Genomic DNA, 18,142 nt, shown 5'->3' on the forward strand with positions numbered 1-18,142 from the left:
TGCCTGTGCAGGACTAACTGTAGCAGCAAAGATGATTGAAAAACATCATATTTTAAAATAAAACAGCTTCTCAGAACAAGTAAAGCATTAATCAAGTTGCTTGTACTATGGTTTTCACAGTAAACAGGGTTTTTGTCATTGCAGATGCTGAACCTATATATTTCACTTTATCTATGGCATACTAGAACTTCCAAAAGTGCATATGTATACAGAGGAAGGGAGGGGAGGGGGGAGGGGGAGGGAGGGAAAGGGAAAGGGAAAGGGAGAGAGAGGGAGAGAGAGAGAGAGAGAGAGAGAGAGAGAGAGAGAGAGAGAGAAACAATGTAAATTGATTTAAATTTAAATTCTGGATCTAAATGCTAAAAGAATTTCTAGGCTGATATTACCTTTTAATCACTACCAGCAGAATTCTTTCAGACAGAATACCAAGCAGAAACTATTTATGCAACAATTAAGAAAAATATATCACCTGGAAGATGATACATGTGGACTGAACCCAAGATCTTTAAATGCTGTAAAATGAAAAATAATGGGTTTAGGTAACACTGAAAGAGACTTGATCCCCTGGATATCTAGATATATGAATATCTAACTTTATATGGTTCATAAAAGATCAAGGTCAAATTTAAGGCTTACAAAATCCCAAAGAATAAGGTAGGTTGAACCCTGGGAGTTGAGCCACTGACTCTAAGTCTCCCAAGGATCTTCCAGGGCTGAAAGTAAACTAGGACCTGGGTCTTCTTGCTTCTAGTCCAGCACTTTAATAACACATTAGATGCACTAATTCAGAATCCATAATATTTTATATTACCATACCTAAAGGACAAGCCAGAATCATTTTACATTTTTATGTGACATTTGTGTATACATGTCATAGATATAATTTCAAAATCACAAACCAGATGGTCAATATAAGATAAAGAAATAATCATGGATACATATTGTTCAGATTTAAATTTCACCTTTCTTCCAAAAATTCAATGCATAAGTCAAAGTAGATGTTTATGAGCTGCCTAACACCACACAATAGAACTTAAGAGCATAGATCTTTTAATAAAACAAATACGTAAAGTCCTCCTTCCACCATATTTATTTCCATAGCAACAATCTTGTAAGGTAGATTACATTTGAGATACAGTGACTGAGTATGAATTTAAACCTGGAATTCACTCATCTTAATTCAGCAACATAAGCACAATACCACACTGGTTTGTTTGTATGATGCAATTGGCTAAGGCATGAGTTCTTAGCATAAGCAATCTATGGTAGCAAAACTCTTTTCTGTGTCCCCACATTTTTGATGTAGATGGAAGAAGTTTGGACAAAATACAGTTTCTGAACCAATATCACGAGTGATTTCTTTTTTAATTTGTTTTCCAGCAGAAAAATAGGTAAGACTAGACCTGGGACAGAAAGCTTTTCATGTTCTATATATGAATGGTGTATAAAACATAAGGGAAATGAAGAATCCCATGTAGGAAACATAAAAATAAGCATATATCATTCCAACCCAACCCATGATTCTTCAGAAATGAGTTTCAGTAACATAAATATGTATAGAATTGCAAGTAAGGACTTTTGCCCTTTCATCAAACTGCAGCATAACCATTACCTGGAAAATTATTTCTTCTTATGTCTTTGTGATGTGGCTTTCAGAGGGTCTTCAGCCTTTATCTCAAGAAGATTTATGTTCTTTGGCGTTATAGTTTTATTTCCCTTTTTATTTCAATACAGGGTTGTGGTTGTTTTTTGTTTGCTGTGGATGCAATCTGGAATGCTTTACCAACCATTTTCTTAATATCTCAATCAGATAACTGTTAGGTGAACAGGTCCTGGTCAATTCTTACAACCATTTTAGGCTGGTCTTTTGTCCTTGAGTGCTGTTAAACATGTTCTTTCAGAAAGACTAACAACAGTTTGTTTAGTGACCATTCACTAAATTACAATGACACTGAAAAAAGTGGCTTATGACCATTTGTTACATTTACAACTGTTGCAGCATTTGCATGGTCACTTGATCAAAATTCAGACACTTGGGAACTGACTCATATTTATGAAGGTTGCATTGTCCCAGAGACATGTGATTACCTTTTGAGACCTTCTAACAAGCAAAGTCGATGGGAACATTATTAGTGGCAGCAGTATACGTTATTTTTACTGTAGACATTTATTAGGAAAAAAGAAGCTGTTCCTCTTATTTGTTTTTCCTATGAAAACAGAACCTTCTGTAAAACTGTAAATCTCACTTTGCATTCACAGTTTGTGTGGGAGGGCAAATAATCACAATATGCCAGCACATCCGAGTCTTCTTTAGAACAATTCTTTTCCTAATTATGTGAAGTCTCATAATGTGAATTAATCAGAATGAAAAATCTGAAATTTAACAAGCTATGTATATTTAAAATATCTAGGGAACATATTTTGATTCAAAGGATTAATGGACATGACTCATTAAACTTTGTCATGAACATTGTGGCTATTCAGATATTTCTCTGAATATGTAATTTAGGACTGTTTATGCTTATTGACCCGCAGAGAGGTTGGATTCAATGTTTCAGTTAATGATCCTAGTTTGAATAAAATCATGCTTTTAATATTAGAACAGATAGATTAGAGTGATAATTTGTCATGAGATTTTAACAGCAGATTCTGTTGATATGGTCTAGAGGACTGGTAGACACCATTCAGAACTTCTCCATATACTGCTATAAATTATATTTTGTAATATTTTAGAATTAATTAAATATATTTGAAAACAAATCCTATTAATGATTTGTAATTTGATTAAAATGTTGAGTTTTTAACCCAGTTTCATCCCATTTGTCTCAATTTTTTTGACCACAATTTTTGTCATTTTTCTAAATCAATCCCATATCCAAAATTTTTCCCCCAAACAATCATCATTTCTTTGACTTGTTCCTCCTCCAATTTAAATTCTAATAGATGCCCATAAAGTTTTTTAATTACCTTTTTATCAGTACCCATCAAAATGTTATCTAAGTCAGTCAACTTATCATAAATACCTTCTGCCTTAGAGTCTTTATCAAACCCAGATTGTACCTGGAAATATGAAAACCAATTCATTTTTACACCTTGTTCTTCCAACGCTTGCATAGATTTAAGTTCACCCTTTTCATTCAATATCTCCCCATATCTAACTGTTTGTTCCTTTTTATATATTATTGGATAAGAAAAAGCTTCAATAGTTGATATCCATGTTGCAATTTTTAAGTAATATTGTCTTTTTATCTTCTCCCAGTTCAAAAACAATGCCTCATAATATAATGTCTTCTAAAATACCCCTGTGTTTTAGTTCCCTTATACCAGAGAAAGGCATGCCATCCCAGCAGCAAGTCATGGCCAGGAGAAGCTGATTTATTATCCACTATCGTATCCTTGGATCAAAAATCTCAATACTAGGTTTTGACAGAATGCTAAATTAGTAGTTCTAGCCATCTATAAGAATCATCCATCAATAATAGTAGTGTTGTGTAGATCACCTTTCAGCAGAAGCCAAAATAGAAGCTAGATAAGTGGAAATGGCATTAGCAGTAGGGACAGCACATTTTGTGCCAGATTAATTTTCTGTACCTGAAGCATGGATGGAGAAGACCAATTAAATCAAGGGAAAAGATATAAAGCTCAGAGGCTACACCGGCAGTCATCTAGGAACCGCTGTGTATAGAATTAGTGTGAGCCTATGTAGTTCTATTGGGAAAAATTAGTATCTCCTTGGATTGTTTGGGTATTTGAGGGGTGACGCTAGTTTTTTTCTATTCAATATTATAAAGTGTTTTTTAAAGCCTTAGCAATACTTTTTATCAGTTTTATCATTTCCTGTCTAAAAATGGCAAAAAATGAAAAAGTTACACCACTATTTTTGGCATAAAAGGAATTAATGGTTTATGATGTGAAGTCAGAAGTCATTCTAGAGCTAATTGATCTGAAATGTCTTCAAAATTAATTGTATTTTAAAACATTTTGTAAGTTTCATGCAGAAAAATTCTATATTTCTCCCTGCAACTGAGCAAGGATTGCAGTCTAATAAAATCAAGATAAGTAAATCTGGAATTTAATTGAGATATTTTTATTTATTAATTCTGGGGACGTGCAGTCATGGGTTTTGAGAATTGCAACTGCTTTTTCAATTACTCAAGTAAATTTCTCTTTCCCATTGTGATCCAGAAAGCCCAAAATAAATCAAATGTGCGAAAGGCCTTCTGACTAGTTATGTTGATGTAATAATATAGTAATTCATAGTAGTCTAGATTGGAAAGGGATTTTCCTGTGCTCTGTGCATAAAGGTTTTGGTTTGGAAGGTAGAAAGGGACCTAGGACAGTTCACCATGGCCAACTCACTGTAGAACAACTCGCTATGGACAACTTGCTGAGGGACAATTTGTCACATACAATTCCACGCAGGATAACTCAAAGCAATTAATTTTATCTGCCATTGTTTCTTTGACATTATTTCCAAAAATGGAAATAGTGTCAAAGAAACAGTGGTGGATAACATTTATTGCATTGAGTTATCCTGCATGGAATTGTCCAGGGTGAGTTGTCCTGAAGCAAGTTGGCCATAGCAGGTTGCCAAAAAAAATTGTCCATTCCGGGCAGAAAGTATCCTTCCTATAACTCTTTTACATCGCAAACATACATTATTTATATTATTTAAAAGATTCTTCTTTAAGGAACATTAAAGACATTTAATCAGATACATTTATAGCTCATCTATCATCTACATATGAATTATTTAACTCACTAAATTTTAAAGTCAAATCTAAAAACTATGAGCAGAACTGCATTTTGCAGCTTACTTCCAACTGAGAAAACAAAGTAGATTGTAAATTGTACTGTGTTATGCTTGTCATACTTACAGAATTGGTTTAGATCTCATGTTGATCCCCACACAATGGCTCTTTCGCTTATTTGTTTCAAAAACCATTCTCAAGCAATAATTTCTTTGAGTGAATGAGGCAACACAAACATTAAACCACAGAATTAGACTTTTCATACTACTTCATCTCATATACTTTCTTCAGTGACACCAACCTTTTTCAGACACTAGCAATCAAAAATCGAAAATTAGATTTTATCTATATAGTACAAAAAATAACTGAGGTGTATGCAACAGAGAGTAAGATTATAGAATAATATTTAAACAAAATATACATTTATTTTGTCACCAATTCATGTTCAATAGGAAAAAGTTCCACTATATGTTTTGCATGAAAACAAGACATAGTTGAGATTCATTCATTGAATCATGCTGTCTTCTTTAGTGGCTTTACAGTTGTGAACGTTTGTACTTTTAGAAACTATATAGACTAATACAGATAAGCACAAACATGAAAAAGAGTGGGCAGTTGTGGTATTTTTCAGGTAAATATCTGGAACGAGATTGAAGAGTTGTATGAAATGGTAATTCACCCTCATTTGATTACTAAGAGACAGTGAAGCTACATATTGGAGAAATGAGGTCAGAACCAGTGAAGGTATTCCTAGAGCTCCATCCTCTGTCTGCTCATCATCTGGAATATAATAGAACTGAAGTAATTCTTATATTAACATAGCTCTTATATCATTACATCATAATTATTCCCTACCTCTTTAATGCAAAAGTAGTTTAAGTACATTTTTTAAAAGTTTGCTAATTCCTAGTCAGAATTAGACACAGAATACTATTATTGATGTAGGGTAATGATATAAATTACTTTATATCTATATTACATCTAAAATTACTACATATCATTTTAGAGGTGACCAGAGGATTTCAATTTATAGCCAATTAGGTACAACAGTAGTTTATCCTAAAGAGAACTGGTGATTCCTACTGTGGCATCAAACAGTTTTCATTGATGTTAATTAGAATGTGCTTCTAGAGTTGGTAATTCATTACATAAGGTAATAGACTTTTTGTGGATTCTTTCTGTTTAATCTGTACAAACTGCAAGATTTTATCTGTAATTACTGTTAGTTCTGCCTTTTGAAGAGTTTCAGCTAATTCCAGAGCATGAAGGCTGAGAGCAGAAAAAGAAGGGATTGCAGAAAAAAAATGAGAGGTTATGTCTTCTAAGAAGTTACCAAAGAAATTCAGAATTATAAAAAAATAAAATCTCTATTTTACAATAAATCCTTTATAAACTATAAGGTAACAGCACAGTAAACATTTTTGCAACTGTCGTAGTCTGGAATTAAACATCAAAATCCATAAGTATATTTTATTAGGGGCTTCAGGAAGTTCCAGATTAATTAGTCTTGAAGATTTGTCTTAATCAGAGCAGATGGCATCCATCAGGTTCGCAGTAATGAGAACTTCAGCTGATCTTCCTCTGAAGGCTACAAAAAGAGAAACACCATTGCACTGCATATTGGAGCAGCTTAGCTCATTACCCAAGCTAGATATCACAGTGGATGAGATAAATGCTCATGAGGTTTAATTTAAATTTGATCACAATGTATGTTGTTTGGGTTTAGTTTTAAGTTTCTCAATATGTTTCAATTTTAGGTAAGATACTAGACTGGCTGGGTAACTATATAAATGGTTGACTTTAATCAGGTATTATATACTGCATTTCCTTTGACTGTTGCTTACAACTTTCCATACTATGTTTAAAAATTGCAATGGGATATATATGTGTGTGTGTGTGTGTGTGTGTGTGTGTGTGTGTGTAAGTTTTCTTAAGTTTTCGCGGGTATCTATATGTATGGTATTCAGCTTTGTTCAGGTATTTTCCCACGTCATTATAGTTGTGCTTTTAAAGTTGTAGCAACATTCGCCTCACAGACAAACACAATACACAAGCCTGATGATGGCATATGAGATTCTGCCAAAACGTCGCTACAACTTTAAAAGCACAACTATAATGAAGTGGGAAAATACCTGAACAAAGCTGAATACCATACATACATATACATATACATATACATACACACACACACACACACATATCTATATCTATATCTATATCTATATCTATATCTATATCTATATCTATATCTATATCTATATCTATATCTATATCTATATCTATATCTATATCTATATCTATATACAGACGAACACAATACAGAAGCCTGATGATGGCAGATGAGATTCTGCCGAAACGTTGCTACAACTTTAAAAGCACAACTACAATGACATGGGAAAATATCCGAACAAAGCTGAATACCATACATGTAAGTACCTGCGAAAACTTAAGAATATATATATATATATATATATATATAATTTTAACCCTATTTAATTTTGTTCCTTAAAGAGTCATTATTATATGGAAGGATTGACTCAAATTGCCCATTACATGAATTGCTAAGTATATTTGGTTTTATTGAAATAGAGTTATGTGAGGGAGAGAAAAATAGTGATAGCAATAGCACTTAGACTTATATACTGCTTCATAGTGCTTTACAGCCCTCTCTAAATGATTTAGGGGTTGGTATGGGGTCGGTAGAGTCAGTATGTTGCCTCAACTATCTGGGCCCTCATTTTACTAATCTGGGAAGGATAGAAGGCTGAGTCACTGAGCTGTTCAGGATCAATAATTGGGTTTACCTTCGAAGGCAAAGGGAAGGTGGCGACAGGAGCGCCTGAAGCCGAGTGTCTCCGCCGGGCTCCGGTTGCAGGGAGGAGTCCTGGCTGGCTGCGCGTGGCTGTGCCAAATGAAGGGAAGAAGGGAAAGCAACGGTGGTGGAAGGTCTCCCGATACGAAGTGCCCCACCAATGCCGAAGTCAACATCCAAGCTGCCGCCCACCCGAGGTTGCAGGGGGGGGGGAATTAAGTCACCCCCGAAAAGATGGCCTAGCTGTTTTTTCGGGGGTCAAAAAAAAATAAGGCCCGGCCTTATTTTGTGAGAAACACGGTAGGTGGAAAAGTTCAGCATCTATTGCAACACTAAAAAATGGCCAAATCTATTTTTGGCTTTTCAGAAATTGCTGAACTATAAGAATCTCTTGTATCATTAACCATTCTGGTTGAAGATTCTAACTAATAACGAACATTTAGAAAGCCTACATCTGGGTTAAAATATCTCTTTCCCAACTCCAGTTCTTTCTTCCTGAAATGACATTACAGTTTTTCGGGGGGAACAGTCCAGCCACAGTATAGTAATTTAAATACAAACCTTCTATACCTTAGTTATACAAGGTATTTGAAATCTGGAGGCTGATGGTGGAAGGAATGGATCTAGTGCAATTATGGTCATCTCCATTCTGAGAGTAGACTGAGACATAAGTAGGGCTGATATACAGTTTATCAACTAGTCTCCCTCCCCAAAGTTCTCCTGATGTGTTGCACTGCCACACCCATAATGCTCAATAAAATACTGCCAGGAAATTGTGGAACCTGAAGCCAGCTAGAGGGAAACAAATGGAGAAAGGCTGGAAGAGAATATGGACTATATTTAAGCCACACAGAAGAATTGTTTTCTTACACATCTTCCTAGCATAAAATACCTCATTCTCAACTCACTAGAGAAAACCAAGGGCAGTATAGTAATAATAGACATGAATGTTCTCAGCTTTATTTTATGAACTGCGTCCATAAACTATGCAGAAATAGATGTATACACTTGGCATGTCATTTTGTCCTGAATTCCCTATCAAAAACTAAATAAGGTTTGTGGATTGATCTGTTTTGCAGTGCCAATGAAGAATTGATGACAGTTGATTCCAATCATTGTATTCTAATCATTAAAAAATAAAAGTCATCTAAGATAGACTGAAATTCCATCAAATATATCATCCTAATTTTTATTTCTCTCTGGGTAGTCAATAAACAAAATCAAAGAAGTATTCTTTGCTCTGCCACTTAATGCTCATTGATATGTTCCTACCCAGTTTGCCTAATCTCCCTTTTAAATAATCCAACTTAATGACTATTGTATGTTTTGTGTCTTTTGGTGGTGAACAATGAAACTTAAATCAGAGATCTGTAATTTGATTTTTCTAGGACAAAAGAATAATGGGAAAAAGTTTGGTTCTAACTCATTATTCATAATTAGTCAAGGAAGTCAATTTAATTGATAGTGTTCCACTGTCTTCCCTTGATACAATATATACAAATGAATTTTAGAGTTGATATTTTATTCTACACAACCAGAGGTGGTATTCAGCAGGCTCTGACCAGTTCTGGGGAACTGGTAGTGGAAATTTTGAGTAGTTTGGAGAACTGGCAAATACCACTTCTGGGAGATTTTACAGTATCCTTCCCCTGCCACACCCACCAAGCCATGCCCATAGAACCAGTAGTAAAAAAATTTGAATCCTACCACTGCATACAACATAATTATAACTATAATGTATTGGAAGTAGAAAGAGAGGCTTAAAGGTGAATTATAGATTTCTCTCCTTCTTCAGTTAGTTATTCTCAAATAAAAGTGTTTCTACTGACTACTGTTAATTTATAAAACATAGTGTTCTATTGGTAATGTGTTTGTGAGTGGATTTTGAAAAAGTGCCTTCAGTGACATCATTGAATGGTGTAGTTCTTGCTATCACTGGAAAATTAAAATGATTATTCTTTAAAGCACAATTATTTTACCTAAGCTCACTTTGAAAATAAACAGTTATTCACTCAAAACAAAACACAGTCTATTGTCCAGAAATAATATTTATTCATTGACCTTAAAACACAGAATAGAAAAAGCTTTGTAAATAAAACTATATATATATATATTATATGTATATGAATGCTTTATTTTTTATTTTGTACTTCACAAAAAACACTACAGACAATAACAAAATATTTCAATTCATTTAAAAAAAACCTATTTTGGTGGCCAATCTGCTTTGATCAAGGTGTTTCAAGATTTATTGTTTGACAGTTTTTATTTCATAAACTTGTTTCTTAAAAAAATTGAAGCAATTTGTTATTTGATCAAGATTTCAAACATTTAGAGATACTCACAAACCACAGAACAGCTCATAGGAGTTTATACAGACTGTTCAGTGCCAAATCATCCGTCACAGTAACCAATTGAGACACAAAACCAAACTACTTTTGCACCTGAAGGAGTCATCTGGGCACAATCATTTTCACAAACAGTATAAAGCATTTGCTGGGAGCTCACAGATCTCACCTGTGGAAGTTTCTGCAATTGCTGATGTTCAAAACTACATGCAGACACTACAGGAGCAGCTATAGTTGAGGTCCATGAGCTCTTCTTTCATACAAGTAGTATTACTCATGAAAAAGGGGGTGCCAGAATTCTTGGGGCAAAAAGCAGCTAAGTATAATGCCTGAACATGCCTCAAATTCTTAAAGAAAAGTAAATCACAACTGAATTGGAGTAGAATTTAATCCAAGGAGAACAATAATTTTTAAACAACTACATGTTTTCCACTGCCCTTTTGGTAATTTGTTCTCTTCCCTTTTCAGACTTTTCCTGGTTTAGATATTCCAGAACTTTTGTTAACATCTCTTCATCCATATATGGTCTGTTCTGGGTGTCATCATTCTCTTTAACCATTGGCAGCCTTTTGCTGAATAAAGTGAATGTATCTGGTTCATGACTTCCTATTTGGTCTAGATGGTCGTGTTCAGATGAAACTGTGAGTGGAATTTCTTTCTTCAGACCTGTATTGATAACTTCAGGATACTTTGTCAACATCTTGGCTAAGTAGTCTGACAACTCTTCTTCTTTTCCATTCAATGATTCTTGTTTCATTTGTCTCTCTAAACGGTTAAGCCAGGCCACTTTGGAAAGTATATTTTGATCAGATCTTGCAGGCAGGTACCATTTTGGCAATCCATTTTCTTGATTTATTTGATGTCCAGGATAAGGAGGTTTTTGATTACCAACTTTTTCCATCCCTAAAAGATTGATAATGTCTTCAACATTCAGGTCTTCTGGGAGATTATCTTGCAAAACATTAAATCTTTGCTTTTGATAACCACGTAAGGAATTCATCTTATTTTTGAATAAGTCTGACTTTTCTAAATTAATCTCAGGAATTTCATCAATATCTTCAATCAGTTCAGGTTCTTGTTCCTTTTCATTCTGATGTGTATCTCCAGATTTCAACATTTCAATTAAATCCTCAGGTGGGATTTGTAAATTTCTTGAGATTTCTATCAACTGATAAACTGCTTGAGGATCAAGCTGTTTTTCAAAGTATTTGGCTGCCCTTTTGTCTTCATTTTGGTTGATTCCCAATATATTATCTCCTGGTCTATTCATCATCTTTTTCAAATAATAATCCATCAACTGTGAAACATCTTCCAGGACTTGATTTTTATTCTCTTTTTTCAGGTCATCTTCCAAGGTACCCGCTCTCTTTATTTCATCGTTTATCTCTTCATTTTTCTCAATTTCTCCTTTACTATCTCTTATTTCTTCTTGAGTTTGACTTTCCACTTTTTCCTCTATTGGGTTCCAGTCCTCTCCTCCAACCACATCTTCATAAGCAATGTTATTTCCTTTAAAAGCGTCATCTTCCTCATCAGCGTATAGCTTTTGTTCCTCATTAAACCTTCCTTTGTTTAGAATATGAGGTGCCATCATTTTTCCCAGCTCCTGAAATACAGATTCTAAGGTGGCAAGACTTTGGGGTGTGTACTGTTCTTCTACTATTTCATTTGTTCTTTTATAAGGACTATCTCTTGAATTTTCTTCAAAATAGGTATGTGGAACCTCAAAAATTTTATGTGTTGGAGCAGGCCAAGTACGATCATCATAATCATCCATTATTCCATCCAGAAATATATTGTCTGAATTCAGGGGATTAAGTTTATTTTCTTTTGAGACAACTTTTGATTCTTTCTCTCTTTGTTTTATGGTTTCCAACATTGTCTTAACCCACTGGGAATCATCTTCTGGGAAAAACTCCCTTTGGTTGTTGGGTAAATAGTGTTGGTTTTTGCTTTCTTTTGACTGTAGAACAAATGGAGCGTTTTGAAAGGAATTATAATCTGGACTTGTTTCTATATTGCTGGTTTGTTTTCTTAGATTTTCTATGTATTCCAGAGCTTTGATCATATCTGGGCTTGGAAGCCTTTGTAGGTTTTTCATTAGATAGTCTGGATCATTTTGAATGTTTTGAAAACTTTGAAATGAAGCAGCATTGGCATAAGAGATTAGCAGAAAAACTTGGGCAAGAGGCAAAAGTATTCCAAGCCAGGAGATTTTATCAGCCATATTTGAAATGTTTCCTTAAAATAAAGAAAAAATGGAAAATTAACACAAAGAGGTACATTTTAAATATCTTATATGGTCAAGTATGGAGAGCAATAATAATTCTAGACTAAAGTAATTTATAAGTTACTTCAAGTTGAATTATATTTGTTAAGTTATGTTAAGAGACCAGAAAAATGAAACTCAATTAACCATAGTCTATACAAATAGTTACAACTAACTGTTTGCATAGAAGTTATTCCTTTTAATTTAGTCTCAGGCATGAAAGACCAAGTCACATGAAGGTCCAATTAAACTGATTTATTGCTAAATAGCCTATGGACACAAATATTCTCAACTAATGGTTACCTTTTCTTGTCATTAGATAAGGATCCATAGAATTCAAAGAGGCTTGGATTTAGTATGTTTGTGACTATATAGGGATTCTAGGCTTATCCTGCTTTTAACTCCATCCCCAGGTTCAGCTACTCCTTGTTCTGTTGTTCTGTTTCCCTAATTGTTTGAGGAAATAGTCTTAGATACTTTAATAAATAATTATGAAGTCTATCTCTGATTTTTAAGTTATACTTTATGTGGGACAGCTCTTATTTATTAAACAATAATAGTGATTTCCTAGACAGACACTTAAATTTCTTATATTATGTATTTTTATGAATGTAATACTTCTATTAATTTTGGACAAAGTGTTTTCAGAATTTAAAATGGTTCAGGGCCAACAAGGTGTCTGTGAACATTTGCCTTAATGTTTGCCAGGCTTTCTGGGCCACCTTACCGTTTACTTTTTTTTAAAGTTGAAAAAAGGAAGTTGACATTTTGCTAAATTCAGGATCAGCCACTATCATTATTTTTAGTTGCAAGAATTTTTTTGGGCCTCAATGGGTGCCATAAATTTAATGAATGGTTACATTCCAGTGTTTGTCTAAAAGTGTACTTACTAGCCTAGAAAAGGGACAAACTAAATCAAAAAAGTAAGCTCCCCTTATGTTTGAGGGATCTGAAGGATATGGCAAGATTCTGATAAACGTGTTATTTCTAACTGATTATGTCCTTCCATAGCATTTGTTTTCCTTTAAATGAAGATGCCCAGCCCTTCTAGCAGCCATTTTGTGGGAGTATTCATAGCAAATTTTCAAAATTCCAAATGTGCCCACTAATCCAAAATGGTTGCCATCAAACAATAGTAGTGATCACTCTGCAAATAATAAAATAATAAGCTCTGACTTATAAATAAAGTAAAGTCATATAATTGGAGCAGTTGATAAGTAGTGTTAGTACATAAACACAATGAATATAACAAATGGGAATAAATATTTGATGGAAAATAAATCTCTATCTCTGTCACTAAATATTTATAGCATACTCCCAAGTGCAAAATTAAAGTAATCTTGATAGTCAATCCAGCTTTTTCCCTTGACAAAGAATATAGATTTTAATTGCTTGCCTGGATTGTGTTTTTATAATGTTTAGCTGTGCCAGATTTATCCAGTGCATAAACTAGAAAAACTAAGGTAAGTGCTTAATCAAAATATAAATATGTTCATAAAATATTATATCAAATATTGACAAATGTAGGTTTTCCTATCTACAGTTTCATAGAACATCTCAGTCTATTGATTTACTCATTCCAAAACATTGCACTCAGAAAATAGAACCTCAAAGTAAAAAATAACCAGACCTTAATAAAAATAAAGAACTAGGCTTCTAAGATAATTTATTTTGAAATTTAGCAATATATTTTATTGTTTTATCTTTAACAGAATAGCATTTCACAAAGAAAGATTAGCAAATATCACTCAGACTGAAAGGTTAAATGTGCTTTCCTAATATTTCATCATATGTATGCTGTTAATAAAAATATATTTTTTGTCTGAAATGCATTTAAGTAAGCCTACTGTTCTATTCAGACAAGGCAATTTTGAATAGAACACTAAACCATCTGGCTTGAATAAACCATTTGTTAGACTGTAGCTATTTGAATTGGTAAATAAGTATTTCATATTTATGTTAATATGGTTATGTTAATAGTGGGAATTATTATTTTTTTAAAAAATCATGTTTACAAAAAGAATACAGACAATACAGTACACAGTCCTCGTGTGATTTAACCATTCTAAGTCTAAAATGATTGATCCAAGATATTTATTTATTCAGAGTTATAAATGTTACCTCTATAGCACTTGGATGTATCATCTTTGGGAAAAAGAAGTAAGCAGAATAGTGGATTGAATATTATATAAAAACTGTTATTGTTTTTGTAGAAATGGAATCTTTCCTCCTATTTTATATACAGACAATATATATACATGATTGTCTTTTTTTAAAAAAATGTTTTTGGATTACTGGGCTAAAAGGACAAAATTCATGTTTCTTTAAATCTGTCTGAAAGAAATTCTAAGATATTAGAAAGGAATTGCAATAAGCAGACCAGATAAAAATTAAATCCAGAATGGATCTGAAATAGTATCTACCTGATTCAACTTTTTTTCAGTCCATTCATTTTTCCTTGTCCCTTTTACACTTTAAATTATCCTGTTGATATAGTAGTGGTTCATGAGGTAGAGGGGAAAAAAATTCAGTAATGCTAGTTTACCTTACTATGTTCTGAGTAAATACACCACACAAGGCTTATTATGCCATTCAAGCAATTATAGACTTGGTTTGCAGCACAGCATGACATGATTTTACATATTAAGCTAATTAAAATACTATAACAGAATTGCTTTATTTTTCTCAACAATGCCCCAAGTAAGAATTTAGATTAATAAAAATACTAGTTAATAATCTGTTAATTCTCAAGACTCTATTCAATATCATTTCAAAATAGGAGGGAGTATTCTTTCTTTGCCAAGGTCCTTAAAAGAGGATAGTTTTTCTTACTTTACAATAAATATTGCAGCCTGAATGCTTGAATGGCTTTAGTCAGATACGTTTTATATTCTAATGACCAATGAAAGCTTGTGGAATAAATGTAAATGAGATAGCAGATAGAGTAAAAGCAGATAAAGAAAGACAAAATGTGACTTATAGTATGACATCCAATTTTAATTCTAGTTAAACATAGAGAAATCAGTAGGTCTTTAATTAAGTCCTAGTGATTTTAGTGAAGTTGTCTGGATTTCACTATAGTTGACTGGAATATTAGCAAGTTAATAGCACAATTTTAAAATTGTTGAACTGATTGTCAGTTGCTTTGGATTGTTTCTATATATTTTAAAGAAAACTCTTGTTTTTATCCTGTACTCTGGCAGACACTCTGAACTACATTTTTGCTTTGTAATGAAGATGTATTGATAATGTTAAGTTGCAGACATGAACAATGAGCAAAATGAATCAAAATTTTACAGTATTTAAAATAGCTTTCTTTTATCTTATATGCTCCAGTTGGTATATTTTTATGCTAAAAGTGCCATCTTTTAATTAAATGGATAAATGGAAAAAGAAAATATTTAAGGACTTTCCATCCTACCTGATAATAGCTTTATTATTTTCTACTTTACTGCATGTAAAAGCACAATGAATTTCAAATTCATTTCCAGTATCTCCAAATAATTGCTTATTAGAAAACCCTCTTGTTTCCTTTACTTCTGTTTAGAAATAAATAATATCTTTGAATAGAATGGTAAAACTTAATATAGTCAATGGGCTGATGCTTTAAGATTTTAATATATTCAATAGAATATACTCTTTTCTGAATATTCAATAGGAATCATGCAGAGATCCAGTATACCTAGTTTATAAATTTTACTTTTCTCCAAATTAGAATATTAGAAATTTTATCTTACATGGAAGAACAAAGTGTTAGCAGCATTATGTTTTAAAATATAGTGACTTATTTCTGAGATTTAGTTGCACTAACACTGACTAAAAATGAAGCTTTATAAATACATGTTTCTGAACTAAACTATCAAAACAAATCAACTATTGTTTGCTGAATAAGGTTTTTTAATAACTCTCAGGTATAATTATCAACACTCTCATTGATCTTGTTTCTTATTATTTTTGATATATAGTTAAATCACAAGGTATCAAAATATATTTAACATCTACATAAAACCCTGTTTCTGTGCTGGTAAATGAAGTGCATCAGGTTTCAATTTCATACGTTTTCTGACTAGGTAATTTGCTGCTTCTAGCTTATTCCCTGTTGGGAAGCTGCCTACAGAGAAAATATACATTGACTCTTTCATTTGATTTGTCAGTTAAAAGAGAAAGCATATATTCTTACCTGTGTCTGAGGCAACCTAAAGCATGATATTGACTATATCCATTCACTCCGAGTTTACAGACTGTTTTCAGCACTAGGAGAGCTCCCTCTGCTTATAGTGTACATCACCTGACTCTTACTGACAGACTGACGTCACCCCAACTGGTGGAGGGGGGGGGGGACGGACAAAAAACGACTTTCCTTTTGAAAAAGAACATTACAGAAAAAGCGTCATTTGGCTTCACTATTGAAGGGAAAAAGGGAAAGATTTCTTTTGTATGTTTACGCCACCTGTCTTCCTCTAGGGAAAACTGCATTCTTCTTTGGAATTAAGCAGCCCCTGAAAACCTTTAAAAAATGACAAGTCTGGTCAGCAGTTTATATATTTCCCAATCGCCTATTCCATGACAGGAACCTGTAGCATTGATCTGGACCTCCTGAAAGCAGAGAAGTATTTACAGGAAACTGGCAAGAATTCCAGATTCCCAAATATTTAGAAACTGTTGTAATAGAAGGATCTCCACTTGCACTCTGTAGGTTCAAATGATACCACTGAAAGTATGAAAGCTTGATAATAATCAGGAAAAAATGTGACAGAGTGATGATATGATCACATTTAGTACTGAATACAAATTATTAGGTTTTTCAAAATTATAAATCTACCCTTTACAGCAGGTTCTATTTGGTGACCTTAGGAAAAGGAAAAGCAGGAGAAGGATTTGATTACTACTTCTGTTTTCTATTACATTCATTTGATTTGTTTTAGAAGGAGTTCTCTTAAAGTCTGTAATGAAATTATAATGAAGCACACAGAGACATATACACATGATGAAAAAATGAACCTAATTATTTTTCACAAAGTAATCATAATGATATGTCTGCTAATATCATTGCAACAAACTATAAATTTTAAGCTTCCATCTGTAGCAGCTCTAATTTTATTGGGGGGGAAAGGCAAACATAAATATAATCTTGCACAAAGACCTTAGATTCAGGATTCTGTCTTTGTAATAATTACCCATCACTCAATACAAAAAATCCAACATACATGTACCCACACCTTTCAGAATGAAGTAATCATAATAATTTGTCTTTTTTTAAGTATGAAGTATTTTTTTAAGTATGAAGAATAATAAAAAAACAATGAAAATTCAAAGCACATACTGGTAGGAAATTATTGGAACTGAAATCTAACACATCCAGGGTATACCCAGTTGGGGAAAATAGTCTACATTGACTTTTAGACATTGTCCAGAGTTACAAGTAATTTGTGTTATGCTTCTGAGGTATGGTCCCTCTTTCTTCTTTAAAAAATATTTTTAAAATGGTCAGTTGCACCTTATCAGTTGCAACAATTGATGGTCTGAGTAAAAGGAGCAGTAGCATCCCAAATATTAGCATTCACAGTATATAAAAACAGAGCTCTACTGGATAAGGTATTTGCTTCAATTTGAAAGCAACATAAGCCATATTGGGGCTGTTCTTTTTTTAAAATTGGTGTTTTTAAATATATCATTTTCCCAACCTTTAATTTTAATCTAATTTGAAAAAAATATTTTTCAATATGATAGCAAAATATGTTCCCAAATACAAAACTATTAGCAAATTTTATATATCTTCCGAAGAATTGCAGAAGCCTTCTTACTGGATCAAGGAACTGGGATTTCAGTGGCAGCTCTGAGTCAGATAACTTTGTTTGAGTCTCCCCGTATGTGTGATATGTATGTGTGTGAAAAAAGATAATGAGACAGTCTGAGTCATTCTGTAGAGAGGATATAGGGAATAAAGTAAAACAGTAAATGT

The 18,142-nt window shown here is 33.1% G+C and overlaps 1 protein-coding gene across 1 annotated transcript; it reads right to left on the reverse strand.

Moving 5' to 3' along the window:
* Positions 1 to 9,694: 9,694 nt before the first annotated feature.
* SCG2 (secretogranin II) lies at positions 9,695 to 16,473 on the reverse strand. The gene is made up of 2 exons (XM_026667981.2): positions 16,361 to 16,473; positions 9,695 to 12,152 (listed from the first exon to the last, which is right to left on the reverse strand). Exon 2 carries the CDS (start codon positions 12,136 to 12,138, stop codon positions 10,330 to 10,332), a length of 1,809 nt encoding a protein of 602 aa, XP_026523766.1. The 5' UTR covers positions 12,139 to 12,152; positions 16,361 to 16,473; the 3' UTR covers positions 9,695 to 10,329.
* Between the last annotated feature and the right edge of the window lie 1,669 nt (positions 16,474 to 18,142).

This window comes from Notechis scutatus, chromosome 4 (assembly GCF_049901735.1).
Source record: "Notechis scutatus isolate UNSWTSFEM ecotype Mainland chromosome 4, rNotScu1.2, whole genome shotgun sequence".
In the NCBI taxonomy this organism is placed as follows: Eukaryota; Metazoa; Chordata; class Lepidosauria; order Squamata; family Elapidae; genus Notechis; species Notechis scutatus.